This window comes from Simochromis diagramma, unplaced genomic scaffold (assembly GCF_900408965.1).
Source record: "Simochromis diagramma unplaced genomic scaffold, fSimDia1.1 OVJJ01000596.1, whole genome shotgun sequence".
In the NCBI taxonomy this organism is placed as follows: Eukaryota; Metazoa; Chordata; class Actinopteri; order Cichliformes; family Cichlidae; genus Simochromis; species Simochromis diagramma.
The window spans coordinates 6,695,052-6,719,689 of NW_024387245.1; the positions used below are offsets into that span (position 1 = coordinate 6,695,052).

General features: G+C 39.6%; 1 protein-coding gene across 1 annotated transcript in view; it reads right to left on the bottom strand.

Moving 5' to 3' along the window:
* itga1 (integrin, alpha 1) overlaps positions 1-24,638 on the bottom strand; it is a 70,796-nt gene that overhangs the window by 39,013 nt on the left and 7,145 nt on the right. Inside the window, exon 2 of the mRNA XM_040000398.1 lies at positions 3,802-3,922. Coding sequence (XP_039856332.1) covers positions 3,802-3,922 — 121 coding nt within the window. The remainder of the gene's footprint in view (positions 1-3,801; positions 3,923-24,638) is intronic.

Sequence of the window (24,638 nt, forward strand, 5' to 3'; positions counted from 1 at the left end):
AAGAGGTGGAGAAAACATGCAAGAAGCTTGAGAAACAAAACAAAGAAACCATCGATGAGTTGAGAACCCTCATCCTGGAAAAAAAAGCTCTTGTAGAAAAGTGCATGAAAAAGAAGAACAAACGCTTCCGCTGGCCCTGGACGAGAGACTCTACTGCTTCCTCACCTGGTGTAGCCTCGTCTTGCTCCACCTCTGTTCACCTCCCCAACCAGTCCCGGCAGTTGACTGTCCCCTCCTGAGCCTGGTTCTGCCGGAGGTTTCTGCCCGTTTAAAGGCAGTTTTTCCTCCCCACTGTCGCCTAGTGCGTGCTCAGAGGGGATTGTTGGGGTTTTCTCTCCTCTACCTTGTTTCATTATTTACTTGTTAACGTTTTGTTCTTACTTCATTTTACCTTGTTTCATTATTTACTTGTTAACGTTTTGTTCTTACTTCATTTTACCTTGTTTCATTATTTACTTGTTTAACGTTTTGTTCTTACTTCATTTTACCTTGTTTCATTATTTACTTGTTTAACGTTTTGTTCTTACTTCATTTTACCTTGTTTCATTATTTACTTGTTTAACATTTTGTTCTTACTTCATTTTACCTTGTTTCATTATTTACTTGTTTAACTTTTTCTTTTTCAACTTATTTATAAAACAATAAACCAATTGAATTTATCCTTTGAGTAGTTTTCATCTAATCTTTTCATCTATAACTTTTTCAAACATTCATATCTGTCGTTTATCTTCTTCTTGAAACCTCATAAATGGTGAAGGAAAAATCCTGGAACATGGTTCCAGGAAAAAGATAATTTAAAAAGGATAATTTAAATATGATTAATCTGTTTGGAAATCTGCAGGTAAACTGTCTGTCTGAGAAATTGATCAAATTAGAAGAGAGGTCAGCTGGATATTTAGATGTCACTCCTCTTATGCAAATTAATCAAATTCCTAAAGTGTAGTATTGCTGATTTTGAATAAGACCTTGAAGGACAGAAGACACATTTTCCTGGTAAAATGATGGCTGTAAAATTGGTGAAAGGGAGCCTACCAACTGGTCTGCTTCTCCCACCCAGTTTGTCATGGTCCATGGGTCTTTGATCCAAGGTTTTGAGTCTTTGAGTTGAGGATTCATTCTAGTTTTGGATTTTAGGTTCTTTGGATTAGGTTTCTGTCGTGTTAATGTTTTGTTTTCTATTCACAAGGTTGTTTTTAATACATCTTGTTAATTTTCTGATGCTTTGTATAAGTTCTTTATGGTTTACTTTCTAGCCTTGTTTGTGCCTTCAGTTTCTGTTCACTTTAGTGATGTATTTAGTGAGTCTCCCTTTGTGTTTCTGTTCTGGCCCTCCTTCTGTCTCGTCTGTTTGTCTTTATCTTTCAATGTTTCTTCATCTTTGTCTCAATGTCTCACGTTCAGTCTGTCTTCTTGTCTGTTTTCTTTACTTACTTCCTGTCTTTAATTTGAAACGTTCAGTTTCCCTTCGTGTCTTGCGCAGCTTTTCTTCCTGTCCTGGGCCCTCACTGGTTCCCTGATTGTCTTCATTTCCTCTATCCTCATTACCTCTTGTGTATGTACTTTCTCAGTCCTTCTTTGTCATTTGTCGTGTTGTCCATGACCATATCTGTGTGCCATGTAGCTCTGATTTCCATGTGCTGTCTGAATAAGTAATTCTAGTGTTTCTTGGATACTTGTATTCCCTGGCTGTTCTGAGAACTTTGCTATTTTAATTTAATTAGCATTAAATACACACCGTATGTTCGACGTTTGTCTTCTGAGTATTGCATTTAGATATGCAACCTCTTAGACACAGTGATCCATAAGACTGTTGGTTAATTAGTCCAACACTCTAATAAGGGAATTTGTGATAAACCAAAACGGTATGAAAACAGTCATCTCACCACCAAAGCTATCAATTTGATGTGAGAAAAGTCTCTTTACGACAAAAGACGTGGGACAAGATATGGCAACTAGATAAGCAGGAATGGATGCAATTTACTGAATGTATTCATACAATGACACTAAGTGTGGTGTGAAGTTACTGCATAAGATGAGCTTTTTTCTTTCTGTTTATTTAACCTTATGCTGCTGCAGACCTGTACCACATGTAAAGTGTTGCAAAAATGTTCCAGATAAGACGCCTCGTGTGACTTTTAGGTAAAATATTAACACATGAAGTCATCTTTATTTTTACAACAAGGTTCGCGCTGGAACGGTCTTGTCTTTCAGCGAGCATCTGTGTGTAACCCACATAAAATGAGGGTACCACTTTAATGAGTGATAAATATGAGGAGAGATGGACAGCCTGCCCAACCAATCGAAATGCACAGGTCCCAGTATGCTTTGACCAATGGGAAAGCAGCCTGCCGCTGTATGTGTCACCCACCTACACTGTGTTCGGTGCTATGTGTGGAGGTAGTTGCGTGCTAGCAGGAGAAAAGAGAGACTGAGGTTTTTGAGTTGGAAAGAGTACTAGATAAAAGTTTGTAACCAACTGTGCTGCACATAAGTTCGCTGGTTATCAGCCACCTTTCATGTTAAAAGTAGCCAAAGTGAGTAAACAGGCGAATGCAGCAGTTTTCTGGCGACTTTATAAAGTACTGCGTGGAGCTAAACTGTTAGCCTTTGTTAGCTCTGAATGTTATCAACTGCCTGAAAGTTCATCTCAATCTGCTTCCAGAAGTAAGGTAACACTTGAAGCGCGACAAATGTTTATTTTCTTTCACGTCGTATTACTGTCATCAAAGAGAAAAAAAAACATGTCCTGTTACGTTATTTAGAGCCCCGCATTTTCCGACCGAGAGACACCATACCATTGTCTTCGGCGTGTGTGTGTGCTTTTTTTGTGTGTGTGTGCTGAATTGTTCCTGAGGTGGATCCTCAGGAACAATTCCCAGCCTTCCCACCTGGACTTAAAGCAGGGGTGGGCAATTCCAGGCCTCGAGGGCCGGTGTCCTGCGGGTTTTAGATCTCACCTTGGATCAACACACCTGAATCACATGATTAGTTCGTTACCAGGCCTCTGGAGAACTTCAGGACATGTTGAGGAGCTAATTTAGCCATTTAAATCAGCTGTGTTGGTTCAAGGACACATCTAAAACCTGCAGGGACACCGGCCCTCGAGGCCTGGAGTTGCCCACCCCTGACTTAGAGAGACTGAGATTCGCTTCTTTTCCACTTGATGATCTGCTGCACCTTGCGGTGTGTATCACTCACACTTTAACACAGCTGGTTATTCATAAGACCACTGACTGACATTCTCTCACCCCTATTTTCTTTCACACCCTGGGAAAGAAAATAGGGGTGGACATTTTTTATTTGGGACTTTAAATAATAAGCTGTTGTGTAGAACATTTTCCACATGTGAAAAGAGTGAGATTTTCATTTGAATGTACATTCGATTTGTGTAATCTGTTTGTATGAAAGTTAAGGAGTCAGGTTACTAGGGTGCACCCGAGCATTGAAACCGAGCATTGAAAACCAAAAGGGACACTTGGCCAAGTCATTGTCTTAGTATGTGTTTTACTTTTCTTTCATTTTTTGTAAGTTTCTTTTCTACAATTGTAAAGTGCCTTTAACCTGTGCTTGTCAACCTTATGGTTTATTTCACTAAAGTCAGTTGGTTCTTTTGAGTTACATTCTTGTCTCAGTGTCTCATTTAAACACACCTCTGTGCTCCTATACTCGAACCTATTGGCCCATTTATGTATTCTTTTCAGCAATTCCCCTTACTGTGTTACATGTGAGATGCAGGGATCACATACATCCGGCCTCCTGATGATTTTAGCTCCTAAAAAACGCGCTGCTGATGACACTCACCATTTTCCCTCGCTGTTCTCAAACTGCTGGACAGTGTAGCCGAACATATCTTCCAGCGGTCCAGAGAAGGACAAACTGTTCTTCTGGTCCACGTTGAAGGAGAACACGCAGGTCAGCAGCACTGCAAAGATAAAAGTACAGAAAAGGTTACGCATGATAAGACTCGAGAGCGGCGCCGCTTTACTTCCTGTTTGAGTCTGCTGTGCTGCTCTTCAGAGTAGGTTTACATAAACTGATGGACAAATACTGAAACAAAAGATGTGCGTATGCAGTTATTTCTAAGTGCAGAAGCCATAAACACTCAGTAAATATTTCTGAAACCCTCAAGATGCCTCTTGGAAATGGAAAAAAAAGAGATCTACTAAAATACTTTGTAAATGTAATAAATAAAAGTTAGCATTTAGGTATTTTAGTTACAGCAAATATAAATAATTCTATTTATGTCAATATTATTTACGGGTGCATGAAAATGATGTACCCAGATGAGGGCCGAACTTTGTGAACCACAGACACGCACACAGACACAAACAGTCATTCTGGAAGAGGAATTTCGAACATCAATGTGAGCCATTTTGGTCAGGGTTCAATCTGACCTCCAGGACAATGGCTTCTTCTCTGCACTCTGCCCAGTCTGGGTCTGTCTGTCACTGAGATGAGTATATCACAGAGCCTCTATATAAATCCATCCATGTCTCATTGTGCCTGCACCACAATGACACTCTTTATATCTACTGTGCCAGGAAATTCCTTCAATATAATTTATTCAATTCCCGGACCTTTGAGGGAGTGTAGAGGAGTAGAAGAACAGTGGGATTAAAAACAGAATGTGCAAAGGCAGACCGCATACATAGACACACAAGGATAAAGCAGCTATTTATCCTTTGATGGTAATGCTTTGTAGCTAATGTGTCTGAGAACTACATTAAAAGGTCTAGACTGAAGTAATTTTACATCTTTTAGCAACACCCAAGAATTGATTATGTTTGTTGGTTTGTTCCACCAGATATTTCAGTGTGGTCCACACAGCAACATCCCAGACAGATTGCTTTGATATTTAGAAGAGACATTCACGAGCTCCAGAAAATGAATGAATGTTCTTACTCAGTCAAAACCTCCCTGAATCTACACAATTTATTCTTCTGATTAAAAGCTTAAAATGATTACAGTAGCATCTAAAAGAGAGCCCTGTGAAAGTACACCCCGTGATTTAGCAGCTTATATGATTTTATCAGGACCTTTCCGTGGTTGTGGATGAATTTTGACTCTTCTTTACAGCGCTGCTTCAGTTTAGTGACGTTTGCAGGCATTCGTTTATGCACAACTATCTTAAGGTCCCGCCACGGCATTTCAGTCAGGTTGAAGTCTGGACTTAGACTGAACCACTGCAACATCTTCACTCTTTTCTTTTTCAGTCATTCTGCTGTAAGTCTTCTGCTGTGGATGTTATCATTTTCCTGTGGCATGACCCAGTTTTGGTCAAGCTTTATCTGTCGGACAGATGTCCTCATTGTTGACTCTAGAATACTTTGCTGTTCAGAGAAGATCATGGTTGACTCAAAGACTGCAAGATTCCCGTCCTATGGCCACAAAACAAGCACAAATCATCACCCCTCCACCACCGTGCCTCACAGTCGGTTTGTGCTGCTATGCTGAGTTTGGTTTTTGCATTGTGCATTATGGACAAAAATCTTCACTTTGGTCTTGTCTGTCCAAAGGATATTGTTCCAGAGGTCTTATTCTTTGTTCAGATGTAACTCTACTGCCATGTTCTTTTTAGAGAGACAGAAGCTAAAGTTTTTCACACATATAGGTTTGGCCTTTTTCCCCCTTAAAAATAACCACCTTCATTTAGAAACGACATTTTGTGTTTACTTGTGTTATCTTTGTCTAATATTTAAATTTCTTTGATGATCTGACAAAAATGGGAAATCAGGAAGGGAACACTTTTTCACACCAGTGTAAAGATAATTTGGAATATCTGATATATACAAAATAATTCTGCATACAGTTGGGTCAAAGTAGCTACAGAGCCCACTTCAAGAGACCATTTAATTCGACTGTAAAGTAAAGAGTTTTTATATACTGCACTAGGAAGCTGACTTATTTTGGAAGCCAGCATCTAGTGGTCACTCAAGGAACTTTTGTTTTTCTTCAGCACTGGCTTAATATTTCAGCCGAGGTTGTCTCTTTGCTCCATGCATTCAAATGTGCTTACTGGCTTACTAAAATCACAAACTGCTGAAAATGTGGAGTGGTCTCTTGTGCATATTAACAACACAAGAAAGCCACAGAGAGCAATACATGCAGGGATTAGCATATGTAAGCATCCCTCTCTGTAAACAGAGCAGTTGTAAAACTGCTAGTCACGTTTAAATGTCGATCATTTAGATTTCATATAAGATTTCACTTTTTAAATTTCCAGAGACCACGAAGGAGGCCTGCTGAGTCATATACAGGAACCCCAGATGAGAAGTATTATCCCCTCTGTTTCTCCCTCAGTCATTTCTGTACTTCCTCTGTGACCCCCTTTCCATCTCTCAGAGAAGCTCAATTTCCTTTTCCTATTAACCTGATTATACACATCCCCACAAATCCAAAGGTACACACACACACACGGACACACAGCTAATTTAGCTGATTTAAGATGGCTTCAGGCCAACCAGGCCTTTTCATTCATCACAGACTGAGCTCAAGTACAGTTCAGAGTCAAACCGAGTTGTAAATCACTTAGGAACATCATTTGTCCACTGGCAGGCACATACTTTGTGTATACCAATCTCATTTCGCTGTATTGGGTGTCTCCTGGCTCTACTCTCTTCAAATCAGAACCAGTGAAGTTATATAACTGTCTATTTTTGTGAGATGGGCTAACATCTGCCCTGGAAAACCAATAAGCAGTCTTGTCCCTCTGTGGATGGAAATGGCCACATGAGTGTCTGAGGTACTGGCATATATACCCATATGGAAAAGAAATAGTAAAAAAATATATGATTTAGTCATGAAAGTGGCCACTTTCTCATTACTTTCATATTTTTTTTTAGTAAGTATACAAAACACAAGTTTCATTGTATAATTTTTCAAGGGATCTTATATGTGTTTTCACTCTTGTATGCTTTTCATACAAGTTTCATACAAGACAGATAAAAACTTTATAAGATTTATATATATCTTTTCCATATGGGTATATTTGTCCATCACTGCTGGAAGGTTCATTATGTACTCAGTCACACATGAGCGTGTATAGCACATCAGTTCATCCTGACTGAAATATCTCAACAACTCCTCAATGGACTCCCATGAAATTTTGTGCAGACACTCATGGTCCCCAGGGGAAATAAAATACTTGCTAAGGTCAAGCTGTGACTTTTCTTTAAGAATGAAACTGATCATTGTGGTTTAAGTGAAATGTGTCAAAAATTACTCATTTAGACCCCCTTCAGGATGAAATGTCCTGACTGCAAAAAAGGACAGAATTAAGCAAGATGTAGGTTTGAGTTGTAAAAGTAAAGCCAATGCAGAAGTGCACTGACTCTTCTTTCCTTTTCATGGGATTATGGGTGACTGGATGTAGGTCTATAAGTCTATGGGAAAATGGCCCTTGGCTTCCTTGCTCTTTGACCTCAGTAAACACTTTCTTGATTACTTTATGACACCAGTTGCTATTTTCAAGTCATACTGAATAAAACATGAAGTTCATTTTGTAAGTTATGGTCATTATCCAGAAAAGGGAATTATCGAGGGTTGAATGACTTGTCAGTCACTAGCCAATAAGCAAGCAGTGTCACTGTCAAACTCAACTTTACCTCATTAGATATGGTTTCAAAAAACGTTGAAATGCCAGAAACAGTAAGCTTAACAAACTTTGCTTGAGCCTTTCTCCAACAGTAACTGACATATATATACAGTATATACAACTAGCAGAACATCTTTACAGCGTAGATGGTAGGAAATACAGGCTTAGCTTCCTGGTACATTTAAAGGGAAAGAAAAATAAAGCCACTACAGATGTGTCTTTAACCTGTATTCTTTTCTGAAGGCCACCATATGGTGACAGCAAAAAGCAAAACTATCTTTTAAATAGTTTATAGGTTGGCTTAAAAAATGGTAACAAGCTAATTTCTCCTTGGCATTTTTGTACAACTTACCAGTTTCAAGGCAGTAACATTTAAAGTGGCCACTTCAAGTGATGGATGCTTGCTTTTACATCTTGCTGAACATTCAACCCCTTTAAAAGAGCAGTCAGTTGGGCATTACTTTCTGGCAAGTACATTCATTTTAAGCCTATTTGTCAATGGCTAAATTTAGCATCCCATTAAGTATCACAAGATAACAATGGAAGCACCTTGCTAATTAAGCTAGCTAGCCAACTAGCTACTTTTGGTCTTCCATCCAACCTTTCGTCCATTTTCTGTCATTTAACATGGTCCAGGCCTAATGTACAAACAAATATATGATGTGATAGTGGTTACAAACATCTTTTACTGTTTATAGATAAATAGTACTGAGCTTAAAGCAGTATGCTGTCCTTCCATAAACAAAACTGACAGTGCGTTTTAACTTTAAGACAATTTCCCTTTGTTTTGTGTTCATAATCATTCTGACTGTTGGGCTCTCCACACTACAAAAACAGCAGAGGCCCACAGCGTCAATGAACACGTCCAAAAAAGCCAAAAACTCTGCATGTCATTTATCAAAATGGAAAACATGCTGACCAGAAATGTCTAATCTAAGTTGGTTTGAATACTGCATACGTGATATTACAATGGGTCTGTTTTCAGTCAAGGACCACGTGGTCCTGATTGATCCCGGCAGTCTGTCAGCCACACAATAAAACCCCACTGCTCTCTCTGCCACAGTTATCAAAACCAAAGGAAAACCAAAAGACTTTGCTGCTGATACAGCGAGTGCAGAAAGCAGCACCCGCTGACCTGTGAGACATCACTCAACTTAGCACCTGTAGGCTTCAAAGCTTGGCTCAGCATCCCATTGGCACCTGCTCATCTGTAACATATCTAACCATCTATAAAGAGCTTTAAAGCTTAATGCAAATCACCAGCTCTGGGAAACAAAATCATGAAGTGGGCCTGACATTTGACCTTAATTAGATGCGGTGAGAAATCAGTTGTTAAGTTGATCCAAGACAGACAGTCAAACCAAATCTTCTAAAAAGAAAGCAAGCAAACATCTACAGAAACTAGAAAAAAGTTCATGTCGTGCTGAACTGAAGACTGAACTGGTGCATTTATCATTTATGGCGTTGACCCTTCAAAGGAATAATGTCAAAAGGGGCTTTGGGTGGGACTCAGACCTTTTCTAAAACCACATGCTGGCATTTAACAAGAGACAACACTGGCAAGAGAAAAGCTTCAAATAATTCTGGCATGTCTGTGGGCAGCCTAGAGCCATGAAGAAGTTATAAAACTGAAATATTTCCAGATTTCCTCCTTTGTTCTTTTATCTTTGTCCATTTTTCTTCTTTACTGCACATTTTTCCCATTTTTCCCCCATCCATTTTTTCTCTGAATTCATCTTCTTTGCCACTCCAGCAGTAACCACGCTACCCTCTCTAATCGCTCTAGGAATGGTTATCACGAGCTGAACTTCTGACAGCTTTTAGCTCCGCTTACTTTGACAAAAATCTTCTCATTTGGCTGCCTGCTCAGTCTCTGCTTTAGTCTTGGCAAATGTGCGGCATGTGGGCTTGCAGTGGACATAAAGGTTATAGATGTAGGCGTGTTTGTGGCTTTACAAGCAGAAGAGAACACAAGTGGCCGCTTTTTTTTTGAGGTTTAGTGATTGCATCTGTAGGCAGGGGCGGATTGGATAAATAACACAAGCTAAAAGAGACACACGAATCCGCTGCAGATATGTCAGCAGCTGTGGAAGGATAAAGGGAAGAGGTAGCGTGAGCAGTGCGTAAACAGAGCAACAGCAACTCAGGTGCCCTCTGTGTTTATACAGGCTGGCCTTCAGGAAGCATACTGGACATGCTCAGTTACCTGAATTAAAAATATAGTGAAAAACACAAAATCCACACCACTGACAGATATATTAAGCAGGAGATAAAGTTCACAGCAAGTGATTCACTGGCTGCAGACGATTGGTCACTAGTGGACATTCCAGGTTCCGGTTCCAGTAAATTCAACCCTCTAATGCACTTACCATCCTACCATTATTCCCTGTCACAGGTGATCACTTGCTTACCCCTGATATATTTTATAAAACACATAAAAGAGAAATGAAGAACAGATACTACAGATGTGATGAAAGCCTACAATTTGTTACCAAGGTTTATGCCAAAAAAAGTAAAAATGTGACAACACCTTTGGAGATGTTTGCTTATTAAGCTTAACAAACAAGTGCACCAACAATCATGCGTTTAGACAGAAGACGGCTGATCATGGACAAATTATAAGCAGACAACCAAACCATTTAGGAAGCTTATCCAGAGAGACATTGAGTTTGGAGGGGTTAGCACTCACTAGCTGGGATAGGCTCCAGACTCACCGTTACCCTGAACTGCATAAGCAAAAGAAGATGGCTCAGATTTATCTAATCTATGCAACTCTATGAGGTACCTTGAGCTGCATGTAGATTACACTGTGAGAAAGTTTCTGCCATTAACTTTGTATTAACAAACTGCCAAAATGTACATATCCTTAGGTATTGCTGTTATTGTTCACAGACTGGGTCAGGATCATTGAAGCAATGTTTAAAGGTGCAGTGTGCAAAATCTCACCACTAGATGTCAGTAGATTGAAGAATCTAGCTACGGTTGCCACTGTAGGACAAACAACTTTGGCTGTCATTCATTTTTAGTGAGTGTAGGCTGTCAGTCCACTCCTTCCCTCAACTGTCCATCACTACTATTTACTATGGAAGAGCTGTAAAACTTTGTGAAAGGAGATCGATACAGGTCAGTGAGTGAGAGAAGCTCACTTCTGTCCAATTACAATGATACCGAGTGCCGCTGTTAGCTGCTGTTAGTCGACGTTAGTGAAACTTCCTTCAAAGTGGATCTAACGTTGTTGGATAGCAATTTAATTTTTATACAATGTGAGAAGGTAACCAAAGGGTTTATCAGAGCATGATTTTTAGAACACTTGAGCCCAACATTGTGTTGCTGGCATAATGTTAGCTTTAGTTGCTGTTTAGTTGGCAACACTGCATGAAATTGGTTCTGAGAATAGTGGACTTTTAAGGTTAACAGTACCTTCACATAGTTATACTTCTTGTCAAATCCTCAAAATTTCAAATATTTAGCAAACTTTGCAAATATACCAGCCACTCACAAATAGCTGACATATTTGGCAGTCCTAATGTGCATAAATAAGGTGTTTCCTTTGACAGGCTAATATGCCAAAGGTAACACAAGATACACAGCTGGAATGTTAGAAATTTGTGAATTATGCTCCAGACGTTTGCGCTGTTACCTAAATTAAATCTGAGGACAAAGTGAAGTCTTTAGCTTTGTTAGTGTTAGGTTATAATAAAAGTACTGGGCAAACTTCATATCACTAAAAGCACAAAGACAACCCTAGTGGTGGAAGAAGTGGCAGTCCTGACATCAGTGAAGTCACAGAGATTCATCTTCTCTCTACAATATTATGACAATTCAACCAGTACTTGTTGAAATATTCCAGTCTGGATCAAAGTGACAAACCATATGTCATTCCTTGAGTCACTCGTGGCTAAATCACCTCCCTCGACCCTGGCTGCTATTTAATCTGCCTCCTCTTCTCCCTCAATTCATTCATTCTGCTGTGTTTTGCCCCTCAAAAACATCATCCATTCCTCTGCTGTTTCTTCAATCCATTTATCTCTGTCTGCCCCTCCCATTTCCCATCTAAGCATCTCTCTGTTTACACCCCTTAATACACTGACTGAACCTGTCGGCTCAACGGTGTCAGCTTCCACTTTGTAAGACTTCCAGATGTACTCCCAGGAGCTCGTTTTTTTTCACCGGTGCGGAAAACATCCAGGCTTACAAGCTGAGACCCACACATGACATCATCCCCCCTGACAGTTGTCAAAGCTTTCATCCCCTCCCCAAATTTCTCTCTCAGTAATGCAGGGGTGTTTGACACTCTTCTAACCATATCCCCTGCCCTCCGACCACATAAGCATACAATGTCTGCAAAATCTGCTGATCACAACAGTTTTCCCATATAGGGAGCATCTGGTCGGAGAGTGCTCCTTGGCTACATCAAACTAAAAATACACACACCCATAGGTCAAAGAACAACCTCTCCCCAGAATCAATAAGAGACATGCAAAAACAATCATGCATGTTATGAAGGAAACGGTGAGAGAAAATAATAACCCCCCCCTGAGCTTGGGGGTAAACTGCATATCACCCACTGTTACAACATCACAGCAGATTTATTTGGCAAACTCAGTAAAAACAAATGAAACTCTGAAAAAACTAAAAGGGAGCGTCACTTATGCTAGTAAAGCAGGAACCAATTACCTTAAAAGTGCTTTGATGTTTATGCACTGATTAATTCATAATAATAACTACACATTTTAAATAGCATGCATGGTATTTTAAACAACGTACATATGTAATTATAATATTTCAGTGCTCTTTGTTTGTACTATAATTAGTGTGTTTTAAATAATTAATTGATCCTAAAGTTCCACTTACCCACAAACCAACACAATGACCTCCATTAGCCACTTATGATGTTTAATTTTTTATCAGTAGTACAGGACTATCAAGTGCCCTTAGCTCTCTCCTTGCTATTTCAGTAGGCTGATGCAGTTCATTTATAGGTGAAAAAAGTATGAATCTATTCAGTGGTAGTTTCAAGCTTGCTGTTTTATCAAGCTAGCTACATTTTCAGAAAACAAGTTCTCTTGGGGAATATGTTTTTATGTTTTTAGAGCAAGTGGCTGAAATTATTAGATCAAGGAGGCAGTTAGCTTAGCTTAGTTAGCTTAGTTATGAGGGGCATTGACACACCAACCAGTTCACTCGCCACTTACTCACGTAGCTGAAGGATGAGTCGCTCACAGACCTTCCTAGCTGTGGTTGGCAAATTAACCCAATGTCATATTTACCACCCTGTCATATGTGAGCTAACATCCTTCCCTCTCACTGGAAGTCCCTTCAATTGCTCATCTCAAAGTCGAGAATAGTTTAACCTTGGACCAAACCACTTTGCTTCACCAGCAGTAACTGTGCAACTAATTTCTTTAAGTTGATTAATTTCATTGAGATTGTTTGGAATTTTGGTGTTAATTGCTCCCCTACATAAAGCCCAACAGATTTAGGATTTTTAAGACCAATACAGATATTTGGCAATTTAAAAATCTGATATTCTGATACATTGGCTGATACTGTTTTCACTTTTTGACACACAACACAAACAGATTTCACTAACCTTTGTTTTGTATGGTTATTTACTTGTTCCTTTGACTCAGCTTGGATCAGCTATTGTGCCGTTCTTGTAGCTAACATAGCTAACTTCATCAGGCTAGGAGCACTGAATCACAGACTGTTGTATTTTTGAAGGAGCATGAGACTGAACATGGTGACATAGGCTACCACACAGCTGTCAGGTGGCTCAGCCTGGGCAAAGTGTTACAAAGAGTAAAGGACCTGAGAACAGAAATTTGAGAATTTTGAGGAGAGCTCTCAGATGCAGAATGGAAGGCAGGTCTTGTATTTGCTGGGGATGTACAGTGGGGCAAAAAAGTATTTAGTCAGCCACTGATTGTGCAAGTTCCCCCACCTAAAATGATGACAGAGGTCAGTAATTTGCACCAGAGGTACACTGCAACTGTGAGAGACAGAATGTGAAAAAAAATATCCATGAATCCACATGGTAGGATTTGTAAAGAATTTATTCGTAAATCAGGGTGGAAAATAAGTATTTGGTCAATAACAAAAATACAACTCAATACTTTGTAACATGACCTTTGTTGGCAATAACAGAGGTCAAACGTTTACTATAGGTCTTTACCAGGTTTGCACACACAGTAGCTGGTATTTTGGCCCATTCCTCCATGCAGATCTTCTCGAGAGCAGTGATGTTTTGGGGCTGTCGCCGAGCAACACGGACTTTCAACTCCCGCCACAGATTTTCTATGGGGTTGAGGTCTGGAGACTGGCTAGGCCACTCCAGGACTTTCAAATGCTTCTTACGGAGCCACTCCTTTGTTGCCCGGGCGGTGTGTTTTGGATCATTGTCATGTTGGAAGACCCAACATGACATGGCCCCATTCATTCTGTCCTTAACACGGATCAGTCGTCCTGTCCCCTTGGCAGAAAAACAGCCCCATAGCATGATGTTTCCACCCCCATGCTTCACAGTAGGTATGGTGTTCTTGGGATGCAACTCAGTATTCTTCTTCCTCCAAACACGACGAGTTGAGTTTATACCAAAAAGTTCTAGTTTGGTTTCATCTGACCACATGACATTCTCCCAATCCTCTGCTGTATCATCCATGTGCTCTCTGGCAAACTTCAGACGGGCCTGGACATGCACTGGCTTCAGCAGCGGAACACGTCTGGCACTGCGGGATTTGATTCCCTGCCGTTGTAGTGTGTTACTGATGGTGACCTTTGTTACTTTGGTCCCAGCTCTCTGCAGGTCATTCACCAGGTCCCCCCGTGTGGTTCTGGGATCTTTGCTCACCGTTCTCATGATCATTTTGACCCCACGGGATGAGATCTTGCGTGGAGCCCCAGATCGAGGGAGATTATCAGTGGTCTTGTATGTCTTCCATTTTCTGATGATTGCTCCCACAGTTGATTTTTTCACACCAAGCTGCTTGCCTATTGTAGATTCACTCTTCCCAGTCTGGTGCAGGTCTACAATACTTTTCCTGGTGTCCTTCGAAACCTCTTTGGTCTTGGCCATGGCGGAGTTTGGAGTCTGACTGTTTGAGGCTGTGGACAGGTGTCTTTTATACAGATGATGAGTTCAAACAGGTGCCATTCATACAGGTAACGAGTGGGGGACAGAAAAGCTTCTTACAGAAGACGTTACAGGTCTGTGAGAGCCAAAGATTTTCCTTGTTTGAGGTGACCAAATACTTATTTTCCACCCTAATTTACGAATAAATTCTTTACAAATCCTACCATGTGAATTCATGGATTTTTTTTTCACATTCTGTCTCTCACAGTTGAAGTGTACCTCTGGTGCAAATTACTGACCTCTGTCATCATTTTAAGTGGGGGAACTTGCACAATCGGTGGCTGACTAAATACTTTTTTGCCCCACTGTAACTGTACTAATGAATGAACTAAACTGCGAGGCAAGGGCCTATTTGCTATATGATGAAGGCTTTTATGAGAAATTTGGAGCTTTTCAAGCCAACATTATTATTCACATGCCAACAGTTAACTTGATGGTCCTCTTTGGATCCATCTTCACATGAACAATGATGATGAAGATTACAAATCCAGATACAAATACTCTCAAAGACGATCACATCACATTTCTACTCTCCTTCGCATTTTCACCTCAGAGATTGAATCAGACACTTTTCAAACCCGAGACACAGGAGATTTCTTTTTTATTATGCCTGCTGGACATTGCCATAGCCTAATTGTAACATCTACTCCAATTAGCAGCAGTTTATAAAGTGACAAAATTAATATTGTGCAGAATTGAGTTAAGGTTATTGGCACGACCCATTTGGGAAAATGAATTGCCCACCCTTGGCTTACAGGCTCAGAAAAAGGTTACAAGTCGCTTATTTGTGATGAACTAGCTATTACTTTGTTTGGGGGAGCGAAAGGAAGTGGTGACGGAAAAGACCCAAGTAGGAAGTGACCATGGATGTCTGTGTCATTGTTCACAAAAGTCTCCCACTGCTGGGTTCAGCAATATCAAAACTATTTTGTCAGCTGATCCACTTTGTGCACTGGAAGATTTTCTTTTTATGAGCTACTGGAACATTTCCCTGAAAATGGCTACATTTTCCATTTTCAGAATTGGGATGAGCCAATGCACACCCTGCACTAGCCCCAGATTTACATGAGAGCGGTGTAATTTTGTTGAAAAGCAAAGAGTGGTTTTAAATGTGAACCACTAACATACTGTTTGTGTGATTCTCAAGGCAGCACTAAAATTCAGAAACACATCCTTTTAAAAAGATGCAGACACGTTGGTTTATTGTGGATAATAACAGAAGATAGACATAATCGTTAGTTGAAGTTTGTTTTTATATTACACAAAGGCTTACTGAATGAAGATTGAAAGAAAAAGTACACATTATAAAAATAAATATGGCATAAATATACAGATTAAACAGCACTGCAACTTTGTTATTGTGTTTTAAATTACTTGATTTTCATTATTGCTCAGGATAATTATTTTGAAATTAGGGTTTACCCTTATTAGCACATCTAACTAGTGCCGCCATGATCTTAGCTGAGCATCCCAGTCCTATCAACACACTCTGTCTTTCTGACACACACACACACACACACACACACACACACACACACACACACACACACACACACACACACACACACAGATGTGTTTATGGAAGGTCACACAACTCCCCTTGATCTTTTCTTTGTTCGTGGTCAGGGCTACTCAACAGCAAGGACAAATACCACCCAAGACATACACACAAACTATGAATACTAATACATGAGCCAGAAACTGGTGAAATGTAAAAAAAATAAAATGGCACACATAAAAACATAAAGTCAAACAAAGATTACCCAAATTAATTCTGACCAGCCTTGCTAATGCATCAGAATTGCTCCAGTATTACCAGAAGTATCGTTTTCCCCAATAAATACATGACTATTCTGAGTAACAAGCAGGAAATCAGCATAGCTGTGGTTTGAAGGCTCACAAAAAAAATGAAACTTCAAAGACGATATCAGCAAAAAGAAATTTGTGATATGTTGGTTTTGATTTGAATCTTTTAGTTGCTGCTGCTGTTTGCGGAGAAATCCACAAAATACACCCCAAAACAGACAACGTGATGCTGAGTCAAAAAACTTTGACACAGTTTTTAAAAGGTCCGTGCTTGTCGAGTCGTGTTTTGAGTTAAAAGAGCTTTTAATTGAAAGTTATGTTGACTGACAGGATTACTATGAAATGCTGTTTTGCTGTGATGTTGATAACCTTAGTGGAGAGTGTTCACAGGTAAGAGGGGGGTACTGGCAGATAAGATAAAGAAGGGAAGAGGAGGAGAATTGTGAGTTTTACTGTAATGTGATTATATTAATAGTGATCCAGAAGTGACAATATCAATCACTGCAAGTACATACAAAATGTACATATGTATATTTACACCTATGTGTGTGTGTGTGTGTGCGTGTGTGTGTGCGCGTGCGCGCATATGATCATTGTTCATTTCTGTTTAACTTGATGTAACTACAAAAAACCCTCCAAAAGTCACAAAACGTCTCCCCATCAGTGATTTCTCACAAAAAGATAGAAAGTATACAAGAGGGAATTTTACTTTATTGCAAATTATATTAGCCTTCCATTTGATTATTTCATTACTTCTGGATGAATGCTGATATATATCCATTTCACACTATGATTGGTCAAACGTGTGTGGAACTTCTCTTTCTCAAGTGCTTTTTAAATTTGTTTCTTTTTTGTCAGATATTTAATTATCTTTAGAATTGAATGAAACAGTCTGAATGTAAAACCTAAAGAAAATTAGTCATTACATTTACACTACAGTACTATGCAAAAGTCTTAAGTCTCCTGTCATTTATTTGTATTTTGCCAGGATATCAAACAGTATATAGATCATCTGAAGTTCTTCTTCTTTTTTCTTAAGGATATGACTTTCAGATACAGTTTATCTGCTGTTGTTTTTTTGTTTGTTTTTTGTCTTCCACTTGCAGTTTCCTCAAATTTCTTGAATTGCACATCATGCTGTGTTTTTGGCTAATACCTCTTTGGGAATCACATTGTTGGTGCAAAAATACTACTTTATGTCTATCAGACTGTGTTTTCATTGGAATTTTTGTCAATTCAACCAAAGAAATGGGAACACATTATGTGTAGTTCTAGTAAAAAAGTTCCCAATTATACCATTTAAACTTGGTTCTTTGATAAGTTGTCTATTATGTGAAGACACAACACTAGTTCATCACTTAAGTTATGTGCCTTCTTATGCTTGAATGATTCACAGGTCAGTGTTAAGTGGTTTAATAAATGTATCTGAAAATGCTCGGAAGAAAAATATAAAGAAATGGAGTGACTTAAGACTTTTTGCACATGCATACTGTATCTGAGTGGAGCCTCACAAACTTTTGATATGGTACCAATCTGTTCTAAAGAAGAGATGTGATTAGTCAGATCTTATGAAACATTTGTGTGTGTGAAGAGCATCATGATAGCATGACTATTTGTTTTGGCCTCTTATTGCAGAGGTTAACATGAAACATTGCTCCAAGCAGACACCATCTCCATCTCTCCATATGTATGATGGATAGCTCTAACCTGCTGCTGGCAGAGACACAAGAGGGTGAAGGGCTGGACAGGCCTGGTGCACAGATGCAAACACGCACACATATAGAGACTGAGATCTGAGGCTATCAGCGCTTAGCAGGTACTAAGAAACTCGGGGGACAACAAGTATGTGTGTGTGTGTGTGTGTGGGGGGGGGGGGGGGGGGGGGCACTCCTTATGTGTTTCTTCTGGCAAGACGTTATGGGCCCCTGATTAGTTCACATGGGCAAAAACAAGGAAATGACTACAGGCAGACCTAAATCCTGTTTAACAAAAAAAAAAAGAGAGAAAACTATATCACAAACTACACCCAAAACAACATGAGTTTAACAAGCAACTGACAGGTTGGCGCCGTCAGGGAGCTGTGTAAGAAAAGAATGCAGTGGGAAAAAGCCTGTATATACGGTGACTGAAGGAAGTTTCTGTAACACAGTCAAAGTGTAAGAGTGTCACATGTTGTGGCACAATACAGAGAGAAAAAGTCATGGAAAAGATTAAAGAAAAAGAAAGAAAAAAAAAACGCTAACAGCCAACATTTAGTGCTTTTGAGCTGAATCACTAACACATTTGTAGTGTTAGTGATTCAGCATTATCTTTCTGCCAAAAGATAATGCTGACAGAGGAAAATAAGCAGAGGGTACCACACCACCTATCTCACACTATCTCCAGATGCATGACCCTACCACCTTAAATGAATGCTGTATGTGTCTTCACCTGCACAACATACAGCCAGGAGCCCCACTCCTGGAAGATGTTTGTGCAACCTAATGAGAACAAAAAGGAAATATGGCAAAAATAAAAGACTAAGTGATCAAATCACAGCGACTCTGACTTACTACCCCCTGCTTCTCACGGTGCAGTAAGGCAAAACTCACTTCATACGTGACTGAAATAACACATGAAGAAAAAAGACAAGGTGTTAACGTTTTGCATTCGCTTCCACAAAACATTAGGTTTACATTTAAGCCTCTAAAGAGTTCTTCTTTACTGTCGGTTAAAGTGCACGTTTCAAGAAAACCACGCATCATTGCACTTTCCAGGCAAACTCATACAGCGAATCGTCACCTTATTCTCTCAGGAAAAAGAAAGAAGAAGTGGAATTGATGCTGCAACTTGATTTAGCATTTTTAGCAAAAGTTATCGAGTTTTAAACTGTAATGACTGCTTCTGGTGTAGGTAGGTGTCCACTGAAATCTGATAGCACGTAATATGAAGCTAAAGACAGTTAGCGTAACATAAAGACTGGGAAACGGGGAATCGTTTAGCCTTGGCTCCAACTTGAGCTTTCTAACTTGTCTGCTTGTTTTCACTCAAACTGAAGATAAGGTGCTGTCCTCCTTCAGCACATGTTCGGAGACGGGACCTCCCGTCTGACTCCGCATTGTCTCACCAACAGCTTTCCCCTCTGCCTCCCAATCCGCCCCGTTGCCTCTGCCCCTGTCCACTTTGCTCCTAATGCCTCACAACAACTGTGCAGTGCCAAAGGTCGCATGACTGAAAAATACCTCGGCGTACACAAGCTGTCTGCAGGTAGATAGGTATAAATTTCTGGGAATAATGAATGGCTCACAAAAATGTTGGAAAGAAGTTTTTTTGTTTGTTTGTTTTGGGGTTTGTTTGTTTGTTTGTTTGTTTTTTTAATGAATGTATTTTTATGTAATTACAACCCCATCCCCTCAAAGGGGTTAAAAGCAAGCTCCTGGGAATGCTAAAATTGTAACAGCCTGAGGAAAAGTGTGGACAGATGATGAAGTGTGAAAAAAAACATGCAGAATGCTTCTAGCTGCTGATGCCTGTGTGTGGCTTGACCTCCTGTGGGGGTTAAGACCTTAGTAAACTGACACGATTTGTGATGTAGCACCTTCACGGGTATCTCGTTCGATTATAAAACCAAAAGACGTGACGTGTGTGTCTTTGGGGGATTTTTCAGCTCTTATCTCTGGGCTTTTAGGACACTCATAGGAAAATAAGCCTTTTAAAACACTTCACAGAGATCACCCCTACAATCTGTCAGTCATCTCACAGAAAACTGTAACTATTAAGCAAAAAAAATTAAACACAGACACAATATGTATCCAGCTTTCGAGACAGCGAGACAGGAAATATCAATTTGACTTCTGGAGATGACTTCATACGACAGAAAAGGTTTAGCACAAGCACTGCCATGGCGACACCAAGCTTTTTTTAATTTCCCCCCTCACTTCTCCGTCTGCAGCTCTGGCAGACACAGCACCTCAGACAGAAATGAGTCATTTTCTGTGGTAAAACCCAGCCCTGGTGAGCTTTACCACAAGTCACCATTAACACACACGTAGCAGGGATTCAATTTTAGGGTGCTCAATCCCTTCTACACTGCACTTGAGTATATTTGGACCCCAAAGACAGTTAAAATAACACCTGCTGTTGTTAATTTTAGGTGTGAAATCTATTGTAGCTATCCAATATGCCACTGACAAAGATACTGACAATAAAATGCCTGCAAGTTAGACGAAAGCGTCGCAAATCAGCAAGAAAAGAGGAAAAACAATACAAAAGTGTGTCGAGTGTCACAGCGTGAAGTAATACTTAAGCTTTAAAAAGCTTTAGCAATCAAGTCGATGCGTTTACTCTGAAAAGTGTGTCTCGTGCTGTGCTTCTGGCATGGCCCACATCCGAATGAAATAGAGTTCATGCCCTACATACCACAATTATTACCTTTCATTGAATCATTAACAATAAACCAGAACATCAGGGACGGGGTAGCTCATCTGGCCCATGTTAAATCACAAATCACAGGTTATTGTAAAGTGTGAAGCACACAAAGAAAGTTTTGCTGTCGAAGGTTTGCTGTAGAAACAACTGAGATTACTATCGCGTAGTTACAGTATTATGACTATGTGATAGTAATGACCATGACCGTTAAAGGAATGAAAATATATGAATGCATCAGCATGTCACAACACTGACGCTGCTACATGCTACATTTCCAGCCCAGTCTTCTTCCAGTCTCCAAGTAGTTTACTGGCATGGTGATGGTGATGGGAAAGTCCCAACCATGCTTTCCAGTGCATGATTATGATGAGTAAGATCACGATGATATCCATCTAATAGAAAACAAAACAACGCATATTTCGAGCTATCCCATCACTGGGTGTTTCATCAAGTTCTTTCATTATCATTTTGGATGAAGTTAATCAGCATCGAGAATCTAGTGTTAACATAACAGGGAGGTTCCTGCAGTGAAAAAGCATTAAAATCCTACTGCATAGTCCCTGTGCAGAACCACGTACCAGGGCTGTGGTTAGTATTAGCAGCTAGCTGGTAAAGACAGTGGAGCATATATGAGCCAAATATTCTTCATGAATGTTATTTCAGCTTATTTCTGTAATGAAAAAAAAATACTAAAAATATTTCGGTTTTGCACATTTTGGTAAAATTGGGACTACACTGGCATTCAGTGTCAGCAATGACTAGTCCAACTTTAAACATGTCCACCTTGCTATGAATGTCCTTTTCTGTGTGAAGCAGAGAGTGGGTGGCTTCAAGGTGGTCAGACAGTGTTTGTTAGGGGAAATGGACTGTTGCTAGTTTACTGTGAGTCATTGAAGGTAAAAATAGTTATTTTTTTAAAAATTTCTTCCACTTTCATTTTTCACATTTCATGGCTCTGTGAATGCCTGTTATCCACGATGTGCCCACACCATGCATCTTTCTCCCTTCGAGCTGATATGCATCTTTGATTACCAACCAGTAACGCCATTACTGCTTTTAGAAGACACACCAGCTTTACCTGACTCTGTGCATCTTCCACCTCACATGGGTGCCATATGCTGCACAGACAGCAGTCCGTACCAGGAAAAACTGTTACACATCTGTCACTTGTTCAGGCAACAGTATATGAGACTAAGACATGTGGGTGGGCTTGGTGGTTTTGCAGGCTCGAGGCAGCATCTTTGAACTTTTCTTTGACATCACAATGTTTCAAGAAATATGCTTCTTTGTCTTGTTTATCCAGTAACTGTAGCATCCTGCCAGCTTCGCTTTTTTTTTGTGACATCAGTAAACTGCGCACACTCCGGATGCATGAGTTTGTCATCATCTAAATGAACTTCATGTGACACTGTGGTAGAGTTACTGACAAGAAGAAGGCTTCTCAATTAAATGATTACCTTTAATCATTTACAGTTTACTCTAAGTAATTGCAGTTAATCACTAAAAGTTAATCTTCCTAAGTTTTTAATGTGGACTTGGTGACAGAGCAATAGTTGCTTTGCACTGTCAGAAAATAGTGGATAATATCAAGGAGATGGCAATAAATTTAGGGTTTTTATTTTCCAGAGTCAATCCAAAAAATTCTTCTTAAAAGGTGAGAACCTGATGCATTTATTTGAACAATAACTTACGTGATCCATTACCAAAATGATCAATCAACAGTTTTTTGTTCCAGGACTAACGTCAGGTTTTGCTTTCTTTTCCTACATTTTTAGCTTCTTGTGCTCAAGCCTAAAAAGGTAAACCCTCCAAGCAAAACACATGTCACCCATCACTGCAGCTGGCTTTCCTGCAAGAAGTGAGGCAAAAGAAAGAGAAGACTATCATACATCAGGAAAACAGATACCGTATGCATGACACTATTGATCCAAGCTTGCGTAGGTTCATCTGATCTTTGATGCAGTAGTTGGTGTTGACTATTTTTTCCCCACATGCACATATTTGTCTTGTTCTGCGCACAGATCATGCACCTTTATGAAACAGACGCAAAGCGAGGTACAAGAAAGATTTAATCCTCCTCTTCCTTTTTATTCTTTTTTTCCCGTTCTCTGTATGATTACTTCCATTAAATTTAAGAAGAACTAAGCAGCTTAACACTATGAATGCCTGAGTGGATCGTCTGTATCAAAGGCTGTTTATATGATTCATAGATCACTACTACAAAGACCTGCAAGACATATATATTATGTGGGAGATGAAGGAGACATGGGGGGAAGTGCTGCATATATGCCTTTTTGAGTTCAGATGTGGTTACCCTGTAGTCTAGTGATGCACCAATCTGTTATTAAGATAAGAGAGTACTACAGAATGCTATGCTATGCTATCAATATCAGTGACACAATCTATTAAATTAAGTTCTTTGCTGTTCTTTGTTTACAATACCACACATGAACAGCTGTGCAGCACCAGCTTTTAGCTGGAGAGCTAACATGGCGTGGAGGAGGCCAACAGAAATAATTCAGCAGGTTGGACACAGTTCACACTCGCTACCCCGACTGTTTACTGTCTCCTTCTTTCTGTCGCTCATGCTTTGTTCAGTTGATAGTACTTTCATTGCACTCACAGTAGCAAAACTTCTTGGAAACTCAAGTTATTCTTTCACCTGTTTCTTGTCAGCACCACTCCACACTAGATGTTTGCATGCATGCACACATTTACTTCACCCTGATGTCATTTTGCGAGTGAGACTCAAAACAGGACAAAGTGAAAATGCATTGACGATAAATGACATCAGCGGTGCGGTAACTACGCTCACACGGAGTTTTTTTTTACAACAAATACCAATTTAGCAAATATATACTCTTGGATGTATTGGTGTATTATATTTGATCTTTATTTTATTTAAATGGGTTACTGCAAACATGCAAAAATCTGAATGTGCCAGACTAATTTTGACTGTAGTGTAGGGCATGGAAATAGCTCCTGTCACTGCAGTCCCTGACAAACTGATATAAAAAGCCTGAACACATACATAATATATAAATCACTCTATATATATATTATAAATCAGTCTTGCATAACACTTTCAAATCACATGAAAAAAGACAAAGGTCCATGAAGAGTATTCCAAAAACAAAGGCAATTAATAAATCATTGTTTGAGACTTTACTTCAGATTACGATGGCATCCTTGATTATCAAATATCTACTGTTTTATGCATTTGGAGAATTAATGGCAATAGCAGTTTAGTTCATATAGGATTATACGGACACTCAACGTGCTTAACACAGAGTAGGTTTCACGATGTCTTAAGCAGAGCAACAAACATAAAATAAGACTTTAAACACACACACAGAGCTATTGAGTGGAATCTGAAATGTGGTATATTCCTTAGGTCTGTGTGTAGATGCGTCTCGATAAGAAAGTAATAAATGCCCAAAACGTTACTTCAGAATCTTCTCTGGAAAAAAGTTCTGGTGGATGCAGATCTGTTGTAATTTTATTTGATTACAACAAAGAGGAAGACAGTTTATTCATAAGTAAATTGACACGGACATCATGTCAGTGCTCTGTGTGCCTCAGTGATGAAATGGTTAACAGAGTTAACAGATCTCTGTGTCCTTGGTTTGAGACCAAGAAGAGACGTAAGTCCAGCCTCAGGGGGTCATAAGTTAGTGTACTCTCAATGCTGGTCCCAGG